The sequence below is a fragment of the Euprymna scolopes genome, chromosome 41 (assembly GCF_053919585.1).
Source record: "Euprymna scolopes isolate OS-2025 chromosome 41, ASM5391958v1, whole genome shotgun sequence".
Taxonomy (NCBI): domain Eukaryota; kingdom Metazoa; phylum Mollusca; class Cephalopoda; order Sepiida; family Sepiolidae; genus Euprymna; species Euprymna scolopes.
The window spans coordinates 20,479,854-20,500,467 of NC_136522.1; the positions used below are offsets into that span (position 1 = coordinate 20,479,854).

Below are 20,614 nucleotides of genomic sequence, written 5' to 3' on the forward strand. Positions count from 1 at the left end.
TGGTTATAAAGTTCCAAAGGACCATGTCCTGGTCAAACGGCCGCAAATGTAAACCGACGAAGACTCCAAGAAGTGTTCATCGGTACATAAGTGTAATTCTAGGTGGTTCTGATTTTGGAACACACAAGAAACTTCAGTAGCTTGACTTAGATCGTCGATACAATGATGGGGTTCGATGCATGATTCTGGTTATTCCTTTTGTCACAAGTGGTCCGCAAGTAAAAAAACAAAAAATAAAAAAATAAAAAACTAGGAGAAAAAAAAACAAAGGAAACAAAGTCTCTGGGGAGATAGTTGTGATGCAGTCTGTATCTACTATTGGAGTAAGTGCCCTTTTTTGCTTGCTGTCTCCTGAAAGAAATTAACTCAAGTGGACTGTTTCATTTAGTAGTTAAATCACAAATCCCGTAAACAATGAATAAAATAAAACTCCAGTCATCAGTTCTTGCTTTTATAAATATTAATTATTAAATAAAACTCCTGACTACAATGTTTTGCTATTATACAGTGGAATTAAACGAAAAAATATAAATGCATTTTTTTTAACAATGCAAATATTTACAATCGCGTGTAACATTTTATTCAGAAAAAAAAATCTATCTGCAACACACGATTTATTTCTTTTTTCTCTTGTGATATTCCCATCACCTTTGGTCAGTGGGAGGAGTGGTTAGTAGGCAGCGGAGGTAGTGGAACTAGTTCAGACTGTCTACACCCCAATTCAACTTAACTGCCAAAATTCGCTCTCACACGCCTTCTTATAGTGAGGGAGCAGAGATGGGCTGACAAGTCCTGATTGGCTGAAGTTCCATTCAGCCAATCAGCCTGTACATTATCAAAATTGAATTCACCGATTGGCCAATTTGGTAAAATCACCTGTGCATATTAATTAAGTAACTTTCCATCAAAAGCTTCTCACACTTGGAGATTGACTCTCGGGTCAAAAATGGTTTCCAAGTTTAGGTAAAATAACGTTAATACTATCCTCCCCAATTCAATGAGTTCCTTCATAAAACAATATTATTAAATATGATTATCAATCTCCAAATCCATTCAGCTGAAGTTATTTTTTTTCTTCATTTTTGGTTTGAGTTATCAACCAAACAACTGGAGTCAGCAGGGCAATCAGGAATTGCCCGGGATTGTTCACAAAATAAAAGCTCTAACTCAGCTCTATTTTAACTGTTATTGATGTAAAATTCCACCACCACAAGTGGTTGGGTCACAATATACTATTTGTAATATATATTATCAAATACTTTTTTTTTTAATGTTTTGCCAGCTCAGTATCACTTCACAGATTTTGCTACTTGAAAACAGCATTTTAAATAATGAACATTTCATTCATAAGTTTCTTGTAAACACAATACAAAACTTTCACATCTATTCCTATAAATAAATAAAAATGTTTTGGTAATTTTAATTTATCTATTGTTTCTGGATCCTTACCGGTCTACAACATTGGCATCTCATCCTCAGTGTTGTGAACCAATAAGTGACTCGAAGAAAGACAACTCTGTATTTCATAGAAACATAATATATTTAAAAGAAAAAGAAATATTAAAAAGAAAATGTGTTATATGTCAGTTTGACTGCCAAACGTGCATGACCCATGTGCAACTTGTGTTCTGATGCCCAGAGATATATTCTCCCAATCTTTTTATTAAGTGGAAGAGTTCATTGTTATCTGTATGGTGGGCATCACAAGATTTATCTTTTAAATAAAACCAAAAATGAAAAACAATAAATAAATTCGTTTGACCGATGGAGTGTGAACAAAAAAAAGGAAATTTGGCATCGCGATATTCAAAATGGTGGAGCAGAATGAATGAGAAAGATGCCAAACTATTTTTTTTGTTGTTTCTAAAACAGCTCCCTCCTCATACGCACAGTGAGAGAAGAGCAGCTATTCTCTCCTCTCCCTCTTTGTTGATATATATTTCTTTTTATTTAAGAATATTAATTTCATTTAAACTCTGCCTTGATAAATAAGCGTATGTTAAGAAAGGTGTTCCTAATTTCTTCTTTTTTATTATTAAATCACAAATTAATTACTATTAATATTGACAAAAACTATTGCAGATATATCCTATACCCAAGAGTTATTGCGAAGTATAGACAAACAAAATTATATAGAAATCAGTTAGTTATAACTTTTCAGAAAGTTTTATAAAAATCAAAGGCATCAATTTTTTTAATAAGCACTTTTGTGTCAATTTTAGCCATTTTTAACCCTGAAAGGCACCCCTAAAAGAGCAACCAGAGTTTTCCCAGAAAATCCGTTCTGTTACTTTTTTTTACTCATATCATGTTTAATGTTTGTGCAAAATTTCAGAAAATTTCTAAGCGTAGTTATTGGGAAAAGTGCAGACAGACAAATGGACAAGGGTGAATTTACAGATCCACTCTCCTTTTCTCGGTGGACCAATTATATGAGCAAAGAATGATTTGTCTGTGGACCCCAATACCGTGGGATTGCTTCCCAGCTGATTATCATATGGTCATTTTCAAATCTAATGAAAATAAATTCCTGTTGAGTTATGCTCTTAAATAATCAAACACTACCCAAGTTCATGTCACGTCATGAAGTTCATCATTACGGTGTTGTCTCAGTCTAGCCAGCACTCAAAAACTGTTATTCTAGAGTGGCCCTTGGGCCTTGATAAGCGATGAACCTCCAGTAAATAAAAGAAATGAAAATAAGGATTGTAAATTTCCTATCCCTAAATTTCTCTTAATGTACAATCTTAAAACATGATTCTATTAAACTCCTTGGCTTAACGTTCACAGGGAACATAAGTTGGAACAGATACATCGAGAGCATTGTCAAGGCTGCTGTGAAGAAAGTGGGCTCTCTCTACCATGCTAGAAAGTTACTTATGCCTGAAAGTATCCGGTACCTGTACAAGGCCACCATTCATCCATGTATGGAGTATTGTTGTCACATTTGGGATGTTGCATCTGCTACTAGTCTCTCACTCTTGGACAGGATTCAAAAGATAGTCGCCAACCTTATAGGTCCTGAACTGTCAACTAAGCTTAAACCTCTGTTCCATCAATGAAATGTTGCATCCCTCAGCCTGTTTTACAAGTATTTTAAATGGTGGATACTCCTTGTATCCCCCTGATGTAAATACCCCCCACCCCTGCCGAAAAAAAAAAAACGACAAGCAGCAAAGTCCCACCCCTATACAGCAGAGATCCCTAAATGTAAGAAAGCTTTCTACTCTAATAGTTTCTTCCCCATAACTGCTACACTTTGGAATTCCCTTCCGGTCTCCTGCTTTCCCAAATGTGCTGACATGCAGAAGTTCAAGTGTAATGTCAGACATCTTGCTGCTCAACTCCCTACATAGTATCCCTGCAACTTATGTCCTTGATAGTAGCCTCCTACATCAAAATGGCAACTGTGCGTTGTTTGGGGTGAAAATGTAATAAAAAAAATTTTTAAATTGAAAAAAAAAAAAAAATTTTTTTTTTTAATTACTCCATTACCTCCCATCGTTGGGTCACCGATTTTTCTCCCATGAGGCTGCTGATGATTCCAGCACTGAAATGGAAAACAAAAGGTGGAAATTGATTTTAAAATAAAAACAAAATAAAACAACAAAAATTTCAGACTTCATTAAACATTCATCAATAAGAGCGGACATTTATTTTGCTGTATTCACAAGTGAACCAACCCTCACATTTAATGTCAGTAAAATTAAAAGAGAGAAAAAAAACAAAAAAAACAGCTTCTTTGAAAAAGATATATTATCGACAGTCTAACAAAAATAAAAAATTTAAAATTTTAATGATACTAGTAACATTATTTGACATTCTAAATTCTTTAATTTCAGAAAATAATGTTTTCAATGATTTGATCAATTTCTTCTCTTAAGTGTGCTTCGAAACTGGTTAGCTAGCCTTTTCAGTCATTTTTATATTAATTTATCATGTTCAAAAATAAATTTGGTCTATATATCACAAATTAAATTCTGTACCCGCTCAAAAATTATATGTTTATAAACCGTGTCAATCGCTTTATCGCAGATTAGTAAAATATAAATATGTCACTAAATATACATCACAAAAAAATTAAAATTGTATCATCAAAGGACTGCTTCTAAGTTAGTTATTTTCTAAAATTTTATTCAAATTCATGTGATATTCACAAAGTTATGACATTTTATTTATTATCAAAGAATTCATTTTATTTATTATCAAAGAAATTTTACTGTCCATCATGTTTTGACCTTGAAAGAGATCAGCAATAAAGGAATGGACAGTATGTATTGCAGATCTGTTTCGAGGTCAAAACACAGGCAATTGAAGGTTATTTAAAAGCAAAGGATTGTCGCTGGACTTGCAGAAGGATTGTCCATCAAAGATTAAGCCACAGAGCTGGAAAAGGGATCCAAGAACCTTGGCTTCATTCAGAACAACCTCAACACCAAATCCAGAAAGGATAATGGCACCAGGAGAAACCTTACAGATCGTGATATTTAGAAAATTCATAAGGAAGTCAACTGAAACCAAAACAGCGCCAGTGTTTCCATTTTTGCAAGAGCTTGAATCACTCCAAGATCTTGGCAGGCCTGATGCAATGTGTTAAATGAGACGGCAAGGAACATCAAACCTCTTGCAAGGCCACAATTGAGCAAAGATAGAGAAAACCGAATGGCTTTGGCACAGAAATAAATGAAAATAGATTTCCAACATGTCCTATTTACGGATGAGGCCCGTGCTACTCTTGACGATCTGGGTGGATAGGCCAAAGTTTGGAACCCGAACTGAACTCTGACTCCTTACAGAGTTGATCACCAACAAGGAGGTGGAAGCATCATGTTTTGGGTGGGAATCATTGGGGATAAGTTGGTTGGAATATTTCAAGTGCCAGAGAGTGTAAAGATTACATGCAATGCATACACAGCCTTTTTGGATAATCATAGTCGCCATAGGTAGAGGACTTACTATTGTCGCTTTCAGATGATTTTTTATGCATGACAATGCACCATCCCATTATGCTAGGGCGACTGCAGCCTTCTTTGAATCCATGGGCTTTGCAGGAGAAACCTTTATAACTCCAGACCTTAAACCTGTTGAACATCTCTGGTCAATATTAAAATGAGGGGTTTATGAGGGAGGAGAGCAATTTACTTCAAAGGATGCCCTGTGGAGGAAAATAGTTGATGTTGCCAGAGCCATAATTCTTTTCAGATCAAACAATTGATTTCCTCAGTGGATTAATAGTTGTTTAAAGTTATTTAAAAAAATGTTGGATATACCGATAATTCATTTATTTGAGGCTTAGCACCTATGATGTGCTTTTGTTTATTATTCTTTGACAGAATAATATAATAAAAAGGAGTTTTCATGATTAGATATTGTATTTTTGCCTTTAAGAGACCTGCAATAAAGCAATGAACAGTGGAAATTCCTTGATAAAGAATAAAATGTTATAACTTTGTGAATATCGGATGAATTTGAATAAAATTTTGGGAAATAACTAACCTTGAAGCAGCACTTTAGTGATACAATTTTAATTTTTTTGGTGATGTATATTTAGTGGAATATTGATATTTTACTAATCCGCAATAAAGCGATTGACACAGTTTATATATATGTGTGTGTGTGTGTCACACACACACACACAATATGCATAAAAACACACATATGCATAAAAATAATATACTCACCTTGATTCAATCTTGGCATTTTGCTTTTGCCCTGAAACAGATTGTTGTGCATTGTCTGTTATTGCTGTAGCAACAGACAAAAATCTACAAAACAAAAAAGAAGATATAAAGAATAACAGAAAAATTGTTAAAAATCATATTTAAAAAACAAAATAAAACAAATTTATCTGCTTATCCTTCAGCTAATATTCATGTCTGTGGAGACTTTAATGTTCACAATGTGGAATGGTTAACTCACTCATACAAGACCGATGATGAGGGGAGGTTCTGTCATGATTTCTCCATTGCTTATGACCTCACTCAGATTGTTCACGAAACCACCCATGTTCCCAATACTGACGGCCAGTATGCAAGTCTCCTGGACCTCTTTCTCACAACTTGCCCTGAACTGTGTTCAGCTTCTGTTCTGTCTCCACTTGGATCTTCCGACCACTCAGTTGTATCAGTTAAGATAAAAATGAAATGTAATAAGTCTCCAGATGTACCTCTCCATTGTACAGTATATCGATATTCTGTGGCTGACTGGGATAGCTTCCGCACATTTATATCAGATCTATCTCTGCGTTCTATGTTTAAAAAGGATGTGTCCTCTATAGTATTAGACCTGATGGAATGGTTAATTGTAGGTATAGATTGTTTCATACCCTCGAAAAAATTCCAGCAAAAACCTAACACCCAGCCGTGGTTCTCTCCGGAATGTGCTGCTGCCATTGTGCATAGAAATCACTTTTTCCATTGCTTCCAACATAATAGATGTACTGAGACTAAAGCCGCTTTTAGAACTGCCAGCAACCACTGTAAAAAAGTAATAAAGAACGCAAGAGAGTTGTATGCTCAGTTTGTCAAGTCCAAAGTAGCTGAGCAGTGGCTTGGTTCCCACCAGTTTTAGCAAATAGCAAACAGAATCCTGAAACGAAGTGTGTGCTCTATCCCAACTCTCATAAATGGACCTGAGGTAATCTCGTCAGCATCAGACAAAGCCAAACTCTTTGTCAAGAACTTTGCAGCTAATTCTAACCTTTGCGACCAAGGCTGCCAACCTCCAATATTTCCTCCTGTATCAGAAAACATGCTATGTGATATACAAATATCTGTACGGGATGTTGCCAAGCTAATCAAAAAGCTTGATTCCAGTAAAGCAACTGGCCCTGATTGTATTCCAATTATAGTACTCAAAAGACTTCAACCAGAACTTGCGCCCATCCTTACAAAACTGTTTAAACGTTGTCTTAAGGAGAATTGCTTCCCGTCACCCTGGAAAATCTCATCAGTATCCCCCGTATTTAAGAATTCAGGGGATCGCTCATCTCCCTCACAGTACAGGCTAATAAGTCTCCTGTGCGTCATGACTAAGTTGCTGGAATCTGTTAAATAGAGAAGTAATCAACCATCTTAGCAAAAATAATCTTCTTAGTGACACACAATATGGTTTCCATTCTGCTAGATCTACAGCAGATGTGCTTACAGTTATATCTCATAGGATTAACGAATCTCTCGACAGAGGCTACCTTTCTAGGGAAATTGTTCTTGACATATCAAAGGCCTTTGATAGAGTATGGCATAAAGGTTTACTTCATAAGATCTCCAGCTACGGTATAGCTGGAAATGTCTTCTCAATTATTAAATCATTTCTCTCTGATAGGTTCATAAGAGTAATGGTTGATGGGCAGAAATCAGAAGCTCACAGTATTAATGCTAGAGTCCCTCAGGGGTCCAGCCTGGGCCCAACTCTCTTCCTGATCTATATTAATGATCTTCCAAATAACATCCTTACATCATTCATAGGCATCTATGCTGATGACACTACCATCTATGGTAGCACATCTAAGACCGTAAACGATCGAGTTCTCTCTGATTCTCTCTCCTCTGATCTTGAGCAAGTGGTACAATGGGGAAAGAGGTGGCTTGTTACTTTTAATGCATCTAAAACCAAGCTTTTATCTTTACATCATCAACGCTCTGATCCACATCTGACATCAATTGAAATGAATGGCTCTCGTCTTGGGGAGGCCTCATGTTTTGACAAGCTTCTGGGCTTGACCTTTACTCCTGATCTTAAATGGAATACATACATTAAATCCGTTGCCAAGGCCACTGGAAAAATGGTGGGATCCTTCTATCGGTCCAGTAGATATCTCACTGCTGATGCAATTCTCTATCTATATAAGAGCCAGATACGTCCAAGGATGGAATACTGTTGCCACATCTGGGCAGGAGCTACTAGAAAGGACTTATCCTGCCTTGATAGAGTTCAAAATAAACTTCGTAACCTTGTGGGGGATGTGCTTTTCTCTTCCCTGCAACCTCTTTCTCATAGAAGAGATGTTGCGAGTTTGTCTCTGCTTTATCGTTATTTTCATGGCAAGTGCTCGGCTGAGCTCCATTCTATGGTCCCCCCCCTCGTCAAACTTTCACAAGAAACACCCATCTAGCTGAAAACACTGTCAATAATTTCCCCCACTCTTTATCTGTGCCTAAACCTAAGCGTAGATTCCATGAGGAAAGCTTCTTTCTTAGAACTGCATGCCTATGGAATTGTCTTCCGTTTTTCTGCTTTCCAGCTGACTACAATATGGTTGTCTTCAAGTCTAATGCAAACAAGTTTTTTATGAGCCGTTCCATATGTTAACAAATTTACCGAATCTCCATTACTAACGGTTACTATATTGTCCAATTTCTACTGTACACTCTTTAACCCTTATCCTCGAGTAGCCTCTTGGCCTTGATAAGTGGTGATGCCTATGTAAAAAAAACAAAAATTTTTCAAAAACAAAATACGAGTGACATTTCTTCACAAAGGATTCCTTTCTAGGGCAATTGCTCTTGACATATCAAAGGTCTTCAACAAGGTATGGCATAAAGGCCTACTTCACAAGATTTCCAGTTACGGTATAACTGGAAATGTTTTCTCAATCATTAAATCATTTCTTTCTGATAGGCTCATAAGAGTAGTGGTTGATGGACAAAAATCAGAGGCCCGCAGTTAATGCTGGAGTCCCTCAGGGGTCCATCCTAGGCCCAACTCTCTTCTTGATCTACATCAATGATCTCCCAAAACACATAAATCATTCGTTGATGACACGACCATCTAGGGCAACACATCAAAGGCTGTAAATGACAAAGTTGTCTCTGATTCTCTCTCCTCTGATCTTGAGTGCGTGGTACAGTGGGGGAAGAGGTGGCTGGTTACTTTTAATGCATCTAAAACCAAGCTCCTATCTTTACATCATTAACGCTCTGATCCCCATCTGGCATCAATTGAAATGGATGGCTCTTGTATAGAGGAGGCCCCATGTTTTGACAAGCTTCTGGGCTTAACTTTTACTCCTGATCTGAAATGGAACACGTACATCAAGTCTGTTGCCAAGGTCGCTGGTGGGATCCTTCTACCGCTCCAGAAGATATCTCACTTCTGATGAAATTCTCTATCTATATAAAAGCTAAGTATGTCCAAGGATCGAATACTGCTGCCACATCCGAGAGTCTGGGAGAGGCCCCGTGTTTTGACAAGCTTCTGGGTTGGACCTTTACTCCTGATCTGAAATGGAACACGTACATCAAGTCTGTTGCCAAGGTCGCTGGAAAGATGGTGGGATCCTTCTACCGCTCCAGAAGATATCTCACTACTGATGCAATTCTCTATCTATATAAAAGTCAAGTACGTCCAAGGATGGAATACTGCTTCCATATCTGGGCAGGAGCTGCTAAAAACAGCCTATCCTGCCTGACAGAGTACAAAATAGAATTTGTGGCTTAGTGGGGGATGCCCTTTTCTCTTCCCTGCAACCTCTCTCCCACAGAAGAGACGTTGCGAGCCTATCTTTGTTTTATCGTTATTACCATGGAAGGTGCTCGTCTGAGCTCCAATCTCTGGTCCCCCCTTGCCAATCTTTCTTTTTATGATTAACTCAGGACATGATTGTGACCCCCGTGTTGACTCTTGGTTTGAAGTACTATCATGGCAATTAAAAATAAAGAATTTATTTAACACGTGTTTTCTCTGCAACGTAACAATATCAATCACATGGGTGAGCCGAGGTGTTTTTTTTAAGTCAAGAGTTATATCCCTCACACGTTTGGATGAAGTCAAAACAGGCTTACCTCCCTTTGAATGTATATAACGCCATTTGGAAGAGAACTTATGAGATTTCACACTGGTAACGTATGACAAGCAGCTATCTTTGTTTTTGATATTGTTATCGTGCAGAGAGCACACGTATTAAATAAATTTCTTATTTTTATTCCCATCGGTCTTGTACATTTTTTTCAAGTCTGGGGAACACGAATATTGCAGTTATTCTGACCAGTTGCTTTGTCAATAGCTTCGTGCTCACGCTGTGAAATTAGACCCAAAAAACTGCAATATACTAACACCATTGGTCCTAATAGGGTCATCATCTGTTATCATTACTTCTCAGCTTTGTCAATTAAAATGTTGTCTCGATTTTAGGAACAAAAAAAAAAATGAATGAGTCTGAAAGCTGAAAGGATTAACTAAATAAGATTAGGTTAAAAAATTTGTATCTTCAAAAGTATTATTTTTTAAATTCTATTTTATCAGGCCAAATGCATATGAATCCAGTAGTTCTACACAATCATTTGTAGCATTTGGCACCGTTGCATAAAACTGAATAATTTCCTTTACAAGGAGAAGAAAAACTGTCATTCCTCTCCCTATTTACCGTGCCATCTTAAGAAACAAGCCGAGTGGAGGGTTCAACCTGACAAATTTTGTCATCTCATCAATGTAATCGGGTTCACCTGTGTCGACCTCAACACATTTAATGACAGCTTGTTTATTTCAACACAGAACAGAAGAGGTGTGAATGAAAGCCACCACCAAGCTCAACTTTTAATGGATTCTGGGAACAATACATGAATGATATGTGATATCTAAAAAAAATCAATTAAACTAATCAATTATTAAACCAATCAATTATTAAACCAATCAATTATTAAACTAATCAATTATTAAACCAATCAATTGATTATTAAACCAATCAATTAAACCAATCAATTATTAAACCAATCAATTAATTATTAAATCAGCTCATAAATAATCAAAACTCATTCAGGAAAAAAACTTACTTTGCATAAACTTTGTTGCGAACTTTTCGAGGGAAAGCCAGCAGATAATTACGTCCGTCTGCGGAGAAAACTTCCACTGCAATTGGCTGCAGCAGATAGCGCCTCTTGTGTACCTCCCGGATGTCGTCATAGGAGAATTTACTGCAGCTTAAAAAAAAAAAAAAAGTATAAAGATTAGAATGGTTTGACGGTTTTGTTTTTCAGCAAATCAATCCATTTTGGATTCTTTAATGTCAAAGTAGTTTTTTTGGTAACAGGTTTTATACTTTAAGTTCTTCATATTTGAAACTATTTAAAAGATTATCCCCATTTTAAAAAGCATAACTAATGTATACATTGAATATGAAATAAAGCCTAGGAACACATTGTTAAAAGGGTACCATATCGACCCAAAGCGGCACTTATCATAGGCAGGTTGAACCGGATTCTTTTTTAGGAGAAAGTTTCACGGATATCAAATTCACAAGCGGGTTCCCAGTCACTTGCATATCCTCATCAGAATGAATCTGGAAATAATGGTTATTAGGAAGTAACTCTACACTTCCAAAAGGTCCCAAAATGGAACCTCGTCATCAGATTTTGTGCATTTATTTTATTTTTTTTTTTTTGTGGACTGTTATTCTTATCTTCATAGTTGTTGTTTCACCATGTTTCGGCCAATTTATCCACTGGCCTTCTTCGGCACAGTGGATATAGGTGTTGAGTTTCTATGGTTCCAGATGAGCATTGTCTGAAGATAGTGGTTTCAATCCTCCTCAAGCAGGCCTGAGGATGAGTTGGCCAAAACGTGGTGAGACAAAAACTATGGAAAGCAGTAAGTTACAAGACTCATCCTGTTGCGGTTAATCACCTGAAGAAGACCAGAGGAGGAGTTGGCCGAAACATGGTGAAATAACAACAACAACTATGAAGATGAGGACAATAGTCCGCAAAAAAAAATGAATGCACAAATTATGAAGTCTCATCTCAAAGGATTCAAAAATTAAAAAAAAGTAAAAAAAAAAAAAAAAAAATCATCAGCAGATCACAAGTATCAACTGCAGAGAATGTCCACGCTATGCGATCTATTCATAGTAGTTCGCACAAAGCAACTTTGGTTAGTCCCTCCTCCGCTACTGCTGCTGTTTGTTCTTGTTTCATGAATGTTTCGGACAATTTAACCTCCGACCTTTTTCAGATGTATCTTGTCAAACTTGGAAGTTTTTCTGTTGAAATTGGGAATCTGCACAGAATTTCAAACCAATCCCTTTATTTCATCCACGAGGATAGAATGCTCTCATTCTGTCAGCCAAGATTGGGTAGAAGTAATTCATAATTGTCTTTTGAGTGTCATCTGCACACCAAAAGAGTGTAACTTAGAACTGAATTTTACCAAGTACTCTATCCATTATGCCATGAGTCTTTATTCAGAAACAGATGATGATGATGATGATGATGATGCAAATACTTTTAAAAAGTGAATAAAATTTTTGTTATTTGGATTATTCATGCTACTATCATCTTGGTTGTTTTATTCACATCTTGTTCCATGTAACCTCCGACCTTCTTCAAATGCATTGATCAACGCCTCTATCCACTGTGCCGAGGAAGGCCAGTGGATGAGTTGGCCGACCGAAACATGGTGAAACAACAAACTTGGAAATCTTCATGTCAAACTCTGGTACAATACAGAATTTTGAACTGCTGGCAAAAGATTGGTTGGAAGAACTCATCACATTTACATCAACCAACTTGTAGAAGTCATTTGGACGCCATCTTGAAGACCTGTCGCCAATGATCCCTGACAGAGATGGTTGGAGAGAACAAGAGAATCCAAAAAGAATTCTTAACCTGATTAATCAAGAAAATAGATCTTCAATTCTGGTACTTACTTGCAACATGAGTTTGTTTTTTGTATAGAATATATCAATCCAAAGCAATGTCATACTCTGTGATAGACAACATTAATTTTGATTTTTAGAAAACAAAAAATTGACTTACATTCTTTTCTGGCAGCTGCCGCTACTTTTTGATGTTCGTGGAATTATAGGTTCATGAAATCTATAAGAACAAGGAATTATAGGTTCATGAGATTTATAAGAACACGGAATTATGGGTTCATCAAATCTAAAAGAAGTACAAGGAATTAAAGGTTCATGAAATCTATAAGGAAGAAGGAATTATAGGTTCATGAAATCTATAAGAACAAGGAATTATAGGTTCATGAAATTTATAAGGAACAAGGAATTATAGGTTCATGAAATTTATAAGGAACAAGGAATTATAGGTTCATGAAATTTATAAGGAACAAAGAATTATAGGTTCATGAAATCTATAAGGAACAAGAAGAAAAAATTACTTGTCATAATAATATGCATTGTTTGTTTAACTATATAGCCATCCACAGACTGTTTTGCTATATGACAGCTCTTCAGTGGAACTAGACACGCAGGTGCCTTAAGTCAGAATCAGAACTCGACTGTCAACACTTCTAACTCTTACACTATGATCCAACACATGATGTATGTAAGCAAAATCTCAGTGTAAACATTGTTAATTGCTGGAGAGCTTGAATTATTTTTAACCAATGAGAAATGCCTTAAGTCATGGCAGTTGAGGGTTTCTTTACAAGAGCTCTTGTCAAGAGCAAGGGGAGCATATAGTCATCCACAGATAGATTGTTTTTCTGTATCACAGCTTTTCAGTTCAGCTAAAAACAAAAAACAGGTGTCTCAAGCTGGGACTGAAATCCAACCATCATGATGAAGAGCTCGAATTGTTTTTATCCAATGAACAATATATATATATATATATATATATATATATATATATATATATATATATATACACACAGTGCTGGCAAAAAGAAAGTATTTATTAAGGAATGTAATTTTTTTTCAAAAGTTGCAAATTTAAGCTAAATTTAATGTAACTGTTTAAACAACCTATACCTCATTTGATTGGCCTTTTATTCCTCTATAATTTTACCTGTTCATATTTGACTTTTAATTGAAATATTCTAGTGTTCACGTCAATTTAAAAAAATAACTTCAAATTAAAGAGGCAAAAAGAAAGTTCGCAGCAACAAATTCGCTTAAAACCAGCTTAAATTATCACCCATAAATCAGTTTAAAATATCCACCAACAGACAACAAAGCATCTCTAATCGTAATTGTTGTTGTTCCAGATTATACAACGTAACAGTTGATCCATATGCCACGACTTTCTCTTAGTGATCGTCAGGAGTTCATTAATCTCTACCTTTCTGGTTTATCCAATTGAGAAATTGGCCACAGATTGAAATGTGATGAGAAAACGGTATGAAAGACTGCGCAAAAACACCAAAACACCGGTAGTATTCGTGCTGCCCCTAAATCTGGTTGTGCTAGAGTTACTTCTAACAGGGAAGACAATGCTATCAAGATCCTCAGCCTCTTCAGATTTGAAACGGCTCCCTAAATCCAACAACAGTGCAATCTTGTTAAAAAGTGCTCTCTTTCTACTGTCAAGAACAGATTAAAGGAATTTAATTTGACAGGTTATGTTGCAAGATGAAAGCCAATGATTTGTGTAAAGAACAGAAAGCGCCGTCTGGATTTTGTCAGATGCAGTGAAGATCACAACTTTTCATATTGGTCAAAAGTGCTTTTTAGTGACGAAAGCAAGTTCAATAAGTTAGGCAGTGATGGTAGGCAGTATATCCGTCGGAAGAAAGACAAAGAATTTAATCCTAGGTGCTCAGTTTCAACGCTGCAAGGTGGTGGAGGTTCAGTTTTGGTGTGGGACATTATCAGTACCAATGGTCCAGGGCCTATAGTTCGTTTGCAGGGCCTATAGTTCGTTTAATATGTTGCAGGGCCTATAGTTCGTTTAATATGTTGACTGAGCATTTTCTACCCTACTTTGGTCGGAATTTGGATGATAATTCCATCTTTATGCAGGATAATGCTCCCATTCACACAGTTGGCAATGTCAAGAAAATCCTGGAAAAGTGTGATAGTCCATTTGGATTGGCTTGCACAATCTCCAGACCTCAATCTTATTGAAAACGTATGGCATTACATCAAGCAACAGCTACGCAATGATAAAATTTCAAATTTGGAAGAACTTTGGACAAAAATTAAAGAAAAGTAGGCTGCCTTTTTCACGGAGTATTGCTGCAGTCTAATTCAAGGAATTCCCAAAAGATTACAAGCTGTCAAATTGCAGAAGGTCTATGCTACTAAATATTAACTAGTTCATTGTGTTTCTGCTGTATTTGTGTTGCATTAATGTCCTAAAGTTACATTTAAATAATGATTTTCCATTGTGCAGACATTCTTTTTGCCTCCTCAATTTGAAGTTATTTTTTTAAATTGACGTGAAAACTAAAATATTTCAATTAAAAGTCAAATATGAACAGGTAAAATTATAGAAGAATAAAAGGCCAATCAAACGAGGATAACAGTTACATTAAATTTAGCTTAAATTTGCAACTTTTGAAAAAATTACAAGTGCAGACTTTCTTTTTGCCACTTGTGTGTGTATATATATATATATATATATATACACACATATACTGGACGCCTTGCACTGTTCGGTTGTATAATATGCTTAAACATGATATTTTAATTTATACAGATTGCGTATGTATTTTTATAGAATCAATCCTCTATTGATTATTATATATTATGAGAAATAATTTGCCTGGTGAACTAATTCGCAAAAAATAAATAAAATAAATAATAATGATAATGTAGTTCAAAAATTTCAGTCTGTCTTTGTTTACAATATCACATCAGATGATATTTGGGCTCGATGATGAATGCCCTGGAAACTCACTTCTGATTAATTAGTTTAGTTTTAAAATATGCAAACAAAGAAATAATTTGTAGCGATTTTAAATGTTACTTCTTTTATCACAGATTGAATTCATTAATAAGAAGAAATTAAAATAAAATGGTGAAGTACACCAGGATTTGAACATGGGATCAATTCTCTACAACTGAGCTATGTTTCCAGATGTCAACAAATCTGTTTTTTCTAAGAAGAAATTATTTGTTAAGATTTTATTATCTCCCTTGCCGGTGCAAACTAAAAAATTCTTTTATCTATAAGAAAGAAAGACTATTTTTAGGATCGTTTTTTTTTTTTTTTTTTTTTTTTCCGATACTTATCGGACAAATCTCTGTACAAAACATAACCTAGAACACTGGCAGGCATATAAATTACCTTTGTGTGAAATTTGCAAAAGATAGGCTCAGCCATTTCGGAACCTATAAGGAAAGAACTCCTGCACACACATACAAAGTAACTTTAATATAATAGTAGAGATAGAGACATATATAGTATGGTAGACCCCAGTTGGATGTATTGTCCTTTACAGAAATATAAGGGAGCTCAGTGTATGTACAGAGTATAAATAAAAGAATTCAAATAACTCAACCCACCATTTTGGTCCAATGTCTGGGCTTATCAAACATGAAGACTACTCGACTACACAATTCAAAAAAATTAGAGATACTCAAATTCTAAAGAAGAAGGGTGGGCTTATATGCAGAGGTAGAATATAGACTTCAGCTTATTGGATTTGATTGAATTTCATGACCGCTGTTATATATTGTTGCCACATCTGGGCTGGTGTATCAACCGCTAAACTCATGGTACAAAAAAAAGGCTTCAATCTAATAAGTCCCGCACTGTCAACCAAGCACCAATTCCTTTGTAATAAAACGGAAAGAGACATTAAGGATTTATATTTTTCACTTATGATTGGAAACTCTATGAAACTGCAGTAAAGTGTTAAGCTACATTTATTATTGTTATAAGGCTCTATCTAAAAGAGTATTGAATCCTTTCTGTTTGCAAGTTCTGTCTTCATTCAGCTCCATTCCAATTTTGAGAAGTTGATTTTTGCATTATTATACATAACTTCTAGCATTATGGGACATGTTTGTATCGAATTTTTTATGGCACTTCAAAACATTCTTATTTGAAATTTTCGTTTTGTTTTGATAAGAATGAGTATTTATAATTTTTATGATTCATTGTAAGACTTATAAATGAATGCTGCTCTGAAACAGCTGTAAACAACCATAATACTTTGGACGTTCCAAAAGTAATGCCTCCTATTTTTTATTCTACCCAAATGGATTAGAGGGAATTCCAAATTGCAGTATTATGATAATTGAATATCTTTATATCTACTATTATATAAAACAAAACTGTGTGTGTGTGTGTGTGTGTGTGTGTGTGTGTGTGTGTGTGTGTGTGTGCACGCATGTGTGTGAATGTATCAGTTCATTCCCTATAGAATCCTAAATGGCTGGGCTGATAATTTTGAAATTTCACACAAATGTACTTTATGTGCCTGGCAGTGTTTTTAGATAGGTTTTGTTTTGGATCAGAGAAGATTCCAAATTGCATTGTTATGACGACTGAACTTCTGCATTCATGACCTGAAAGTTTCATCTCTCTGTTGCATATATTAACAGTGTGAGACTAAGAAAGCAACCCATCATGGTCATGCGTCAGACGCAGAAATTCATGCAGAAAAAAAAAAACTGAACCGATCAACATTCATCGGCGTCGATTGAACATTAACAAATGTTTTGTTTTTTTTTAAGTTTTGCTGATTAGGCATTCAAATGATTACGGATCTTTCAAACACGGTCGTGTTTGAAAGATCCGTAATCATTTGAACCATATGTTCAAACACGGTAGTGTTTGAACATATGGTTAAGTGGCAGTTTTAGCCATTTAGAACTGCTTTAAAGCTTCACTGCTCATTCATTTTTTGACCAAATTTCAAACAATTATTACAGTTTATAGATCACCACCTCAGCTATAATGTGAGGTGAGCAACGTTTTTTTATGACTGGTTTCCAGAACAACCACCTCACTTCAGCGCCTACTGTTGCTACCAATTCACCGCACTCGAGAAAAGAGAAGTAACAAGTGAAACAGAGAGAATGAAAGCATAAAAGGGAGATAATTGGGGGATTTTACTGAAAGCAGACGAGTGCTGTACATTGTTATTACATATGTGTATGTTATGTTTATGGGGGCAAAAGAATAAGACTGAAATTAAACAAAGAACAAGTGAATTTACTGAAAGCTTGTAAAATACAAGCATGAAAAGTAATATGGTTAAGCTTAAGCATGGAAAAGAAGAGGGCAAGATATTCTAGTAAAAAATATAATAAATTTATAACTTAAAATATTGCAGCATTAAGGATTTTTTTTTTAAATTCAGTTTAACATTATATAATCAATTCTAAATGCTGCAATATAAAGAAGTTATAAATTCATCATATTTTTTTACTAGAATTTCTTGCTCGCATTTTTCTATTGCAATAACAAACAGTTCTTGCAAATACAAGACTAAAATCTTTGCATTTATTTTATAGAAACAGATAAACATTCACATTTTGGTAATTTTGATAGAAATTTATCTTTGAAATAAGACCACAATGAAATCAAAAGAAAAAGAACATTAATTCTCCTAAGGAGAATATGATCGGAATATCCTGAAAATAATGGATGCATAAAAAAAAAGAATTTAAAAAAAAAAAAAAAAGACTCATCAGAAATCTAAAGTCTAAAAAGAGATAGAAATTGTACAAACTCTGGTGGTAGACTGTCAATATCTTTGATTTCTTTGCTCTTCAATAAAGTGAAACCATCGATGACGTAGAAATGTTCTTTGCCGAAGAGTAAGAGTCCTTCTGCGGTGTCCAAGCCTTGAATACGTGCACAACGAAACATGTGTGTGATCTACAAAAAAAATAAATAAAACAAAAAAATTTAAAAAGACAAAAAATTGAACTTTAATCTCAAGTTCCTTTTGGTAAAACATTTACAGCAAGAACTCTGGTTATAGTCAAGATTGTCTTCTCTTTTTGACTTCCAAAATCAGCGATTCGACTAGATAATTAGACATGGTCAAACAGAGAAGAAAACCATTCTTAACATTAGGTAAGAAAGAGGGATTTTACATTATGAGAGAAAGATAATCATCAATCAGAAGGGACCATATCTTGCCTGTCACTGTCCTCCATGTTGGAACAGAAGCTAGAAGTTAAAAACAATAGACAATTTTAACTACAACCAGAACTCATCTTATTACCATCATTCATCAAATTTCTCCACATGGAAGCACCAACAGCGAGAATTAACATTTACTTTTCTTATTTCATCATGTTTCATATTAGCACCAGACTTTTCTCTCCTAAGAAGTTACAAACATTCATTTTACGCCAAAAATCTTCTTTCCTGAATATTTTCATATCCTTATGGACTTTGAACACTTTAGTTTATTTTTGCTTTTGTTAAGTTTTTGTTTTTTTAATAAACAATTGAGAAATCAATCATTTTAAAATTTAAACCTATATTGTTTGTCTGGTTCCTTCGTCACCATACGCTTATTCCTAATATAACACCGCCAAAGCAGAGAACTTTCAGTGCTTATTTTTACTGACGTTACACTAAAATGTGGCAGTTAAAAATGAAATAACAAAAAAAAAAAAAAAAAATGGAGGAATATACTTGCTTATACATACATAAAAAAAAAATGGAGGAATATACTTGCTTATACATACATACAAAAAAAAAAAAAAAAAAAAAATGGAGGAATATACTTGCTTATACATACAGTGATGATCATATTTATTGGCACGGTAAAATAAAAGTTAAATTTTGTCTAATAAATTCTAAAAAAGGGATTAAATTAAAGAAAATAACAAAGTATATTATGTATTTTTAACTGGCCTTTCCGATGCAGCAATCGGATTTTAGAAAAAATAAATAACAAAGGAACAACAAACATAATTGCAAAAAACCCTTGTTCAAAATTATTGGCACGATTTATTTAATAATCAATTGTATAGCCTTTGGCCTTGATTACCTTCCTCAGTCGCTTTTCATAGTTTACAACCAAGTTGTTGCACTCTTCAGTAGTAATTTTAGCCCACTCTTCCTGACAATAATCCTCCAATTGAATAAGATTCTTAGGCTTCCTTTGCATTACCCTCAATTTTAATGTTCTCCATAAATTTTCAATTGGATTAAGGTCTGGGCTTTGTGATGGCCACTCCAAAACATTAATATGATTGTCCTCAAGCCATTTCTTAGTCAGTTTAGCCGAATGCTTTGGGTCATTATCTTGCATGAACCACCAACGACGACCAAGTGAGAGCTCTTTAGCAGAGTCTTTCAGGTTTTCATCCAATATTTTAACATAATCTTCCTTTTTTATGCTACCTGTGACCTTAACAAGTCGCCCTGGTCCAGAGGCAGCAAAGGATCCCCAAAACATCAAACTGCCTCCACCGTGCTTCACTGTGGGTATGGTGTTCTTAGGCAGGAAAGCTTTGCCAGATTTTCTGTAAATATAAGACACTTTATTATGGCCAAATAACTATTTTCGTTTCGTCAGTCCATAGAACACGTTTCCAGAATGCAACATCTTTATCAATATGACGTTTTGCAAAGGCTAGCCTTGCTTTCAGGTGCATAGGCTTCAATAAGGGAGTCTTTCTCAGACGACATGCTTTTAAACCAGCTCTCTTCAAAACTCTACCAACTGTATGTCGAGATACATTCACTCCAGAGGTGCTCTGTTCATCAACAATCTCCCCAACAGAGATCCTTGGGTTTTGTTTTACTTGTCGAACAATTTTCCGTTCATCTCTTGGGGAAAGAATCCTTTTTCTCCCTCTACCCTCTAAACTCATAACGTGGCCTTGCGATTTGAACTTGTTTATTATGGCTCTAACAGTGGATTTGGGAAGGTTTAGCTTCTTTGAAATCTTATCATAGCCCTCCCCATTGGTATGGCATGCTACAACAAGCTTCCTGACGTCTTCGCTGTGTTCCTTAGTTTTAAC

General features: G+C 35.3%; 1 protein-coding gene across 4 annotated transcripts in view; it reads right to left on the bottom strand.

Annotated features, from left to right (window-relative positions):
• LOC145266399 (WD repeat and FYVE domain-containing protein 3-like) overlaps positions 1-20,614 on the bottom strand; it is a 447,754-nt gene that overhangs the window by 22,353 nt on the left and 404,787 nt on the right. For all 4 annotated transcript variants that reach the window (XM_080122046.1, XM_080122045.1, XM_080122044.1 and 1 more), the window contains 5 exons: positions 18,355-18,503; positions 12,750-12,809; positions 10,770-10,916; positions 5,682-5,765; positions 3,496-3,550 (listed from right to left, as the gene is read on the bottom strand). In XM_080122046.1, coding sequence (XP_079978172.1) covers positions 3,496-3,550; positions 5,682-5,765; positions 10,770-10,916; positions 12,750-12,809; positions 18,355-18,503 — 495 coding nt within the window. The remainder of the gene's footprint in view (positions 1-3,495; positions 3,551-5,681; positions 5,766-10,769; positions 10,917-12,749; positions 12,810-18,354; positions 18,504-20,614) is intronic.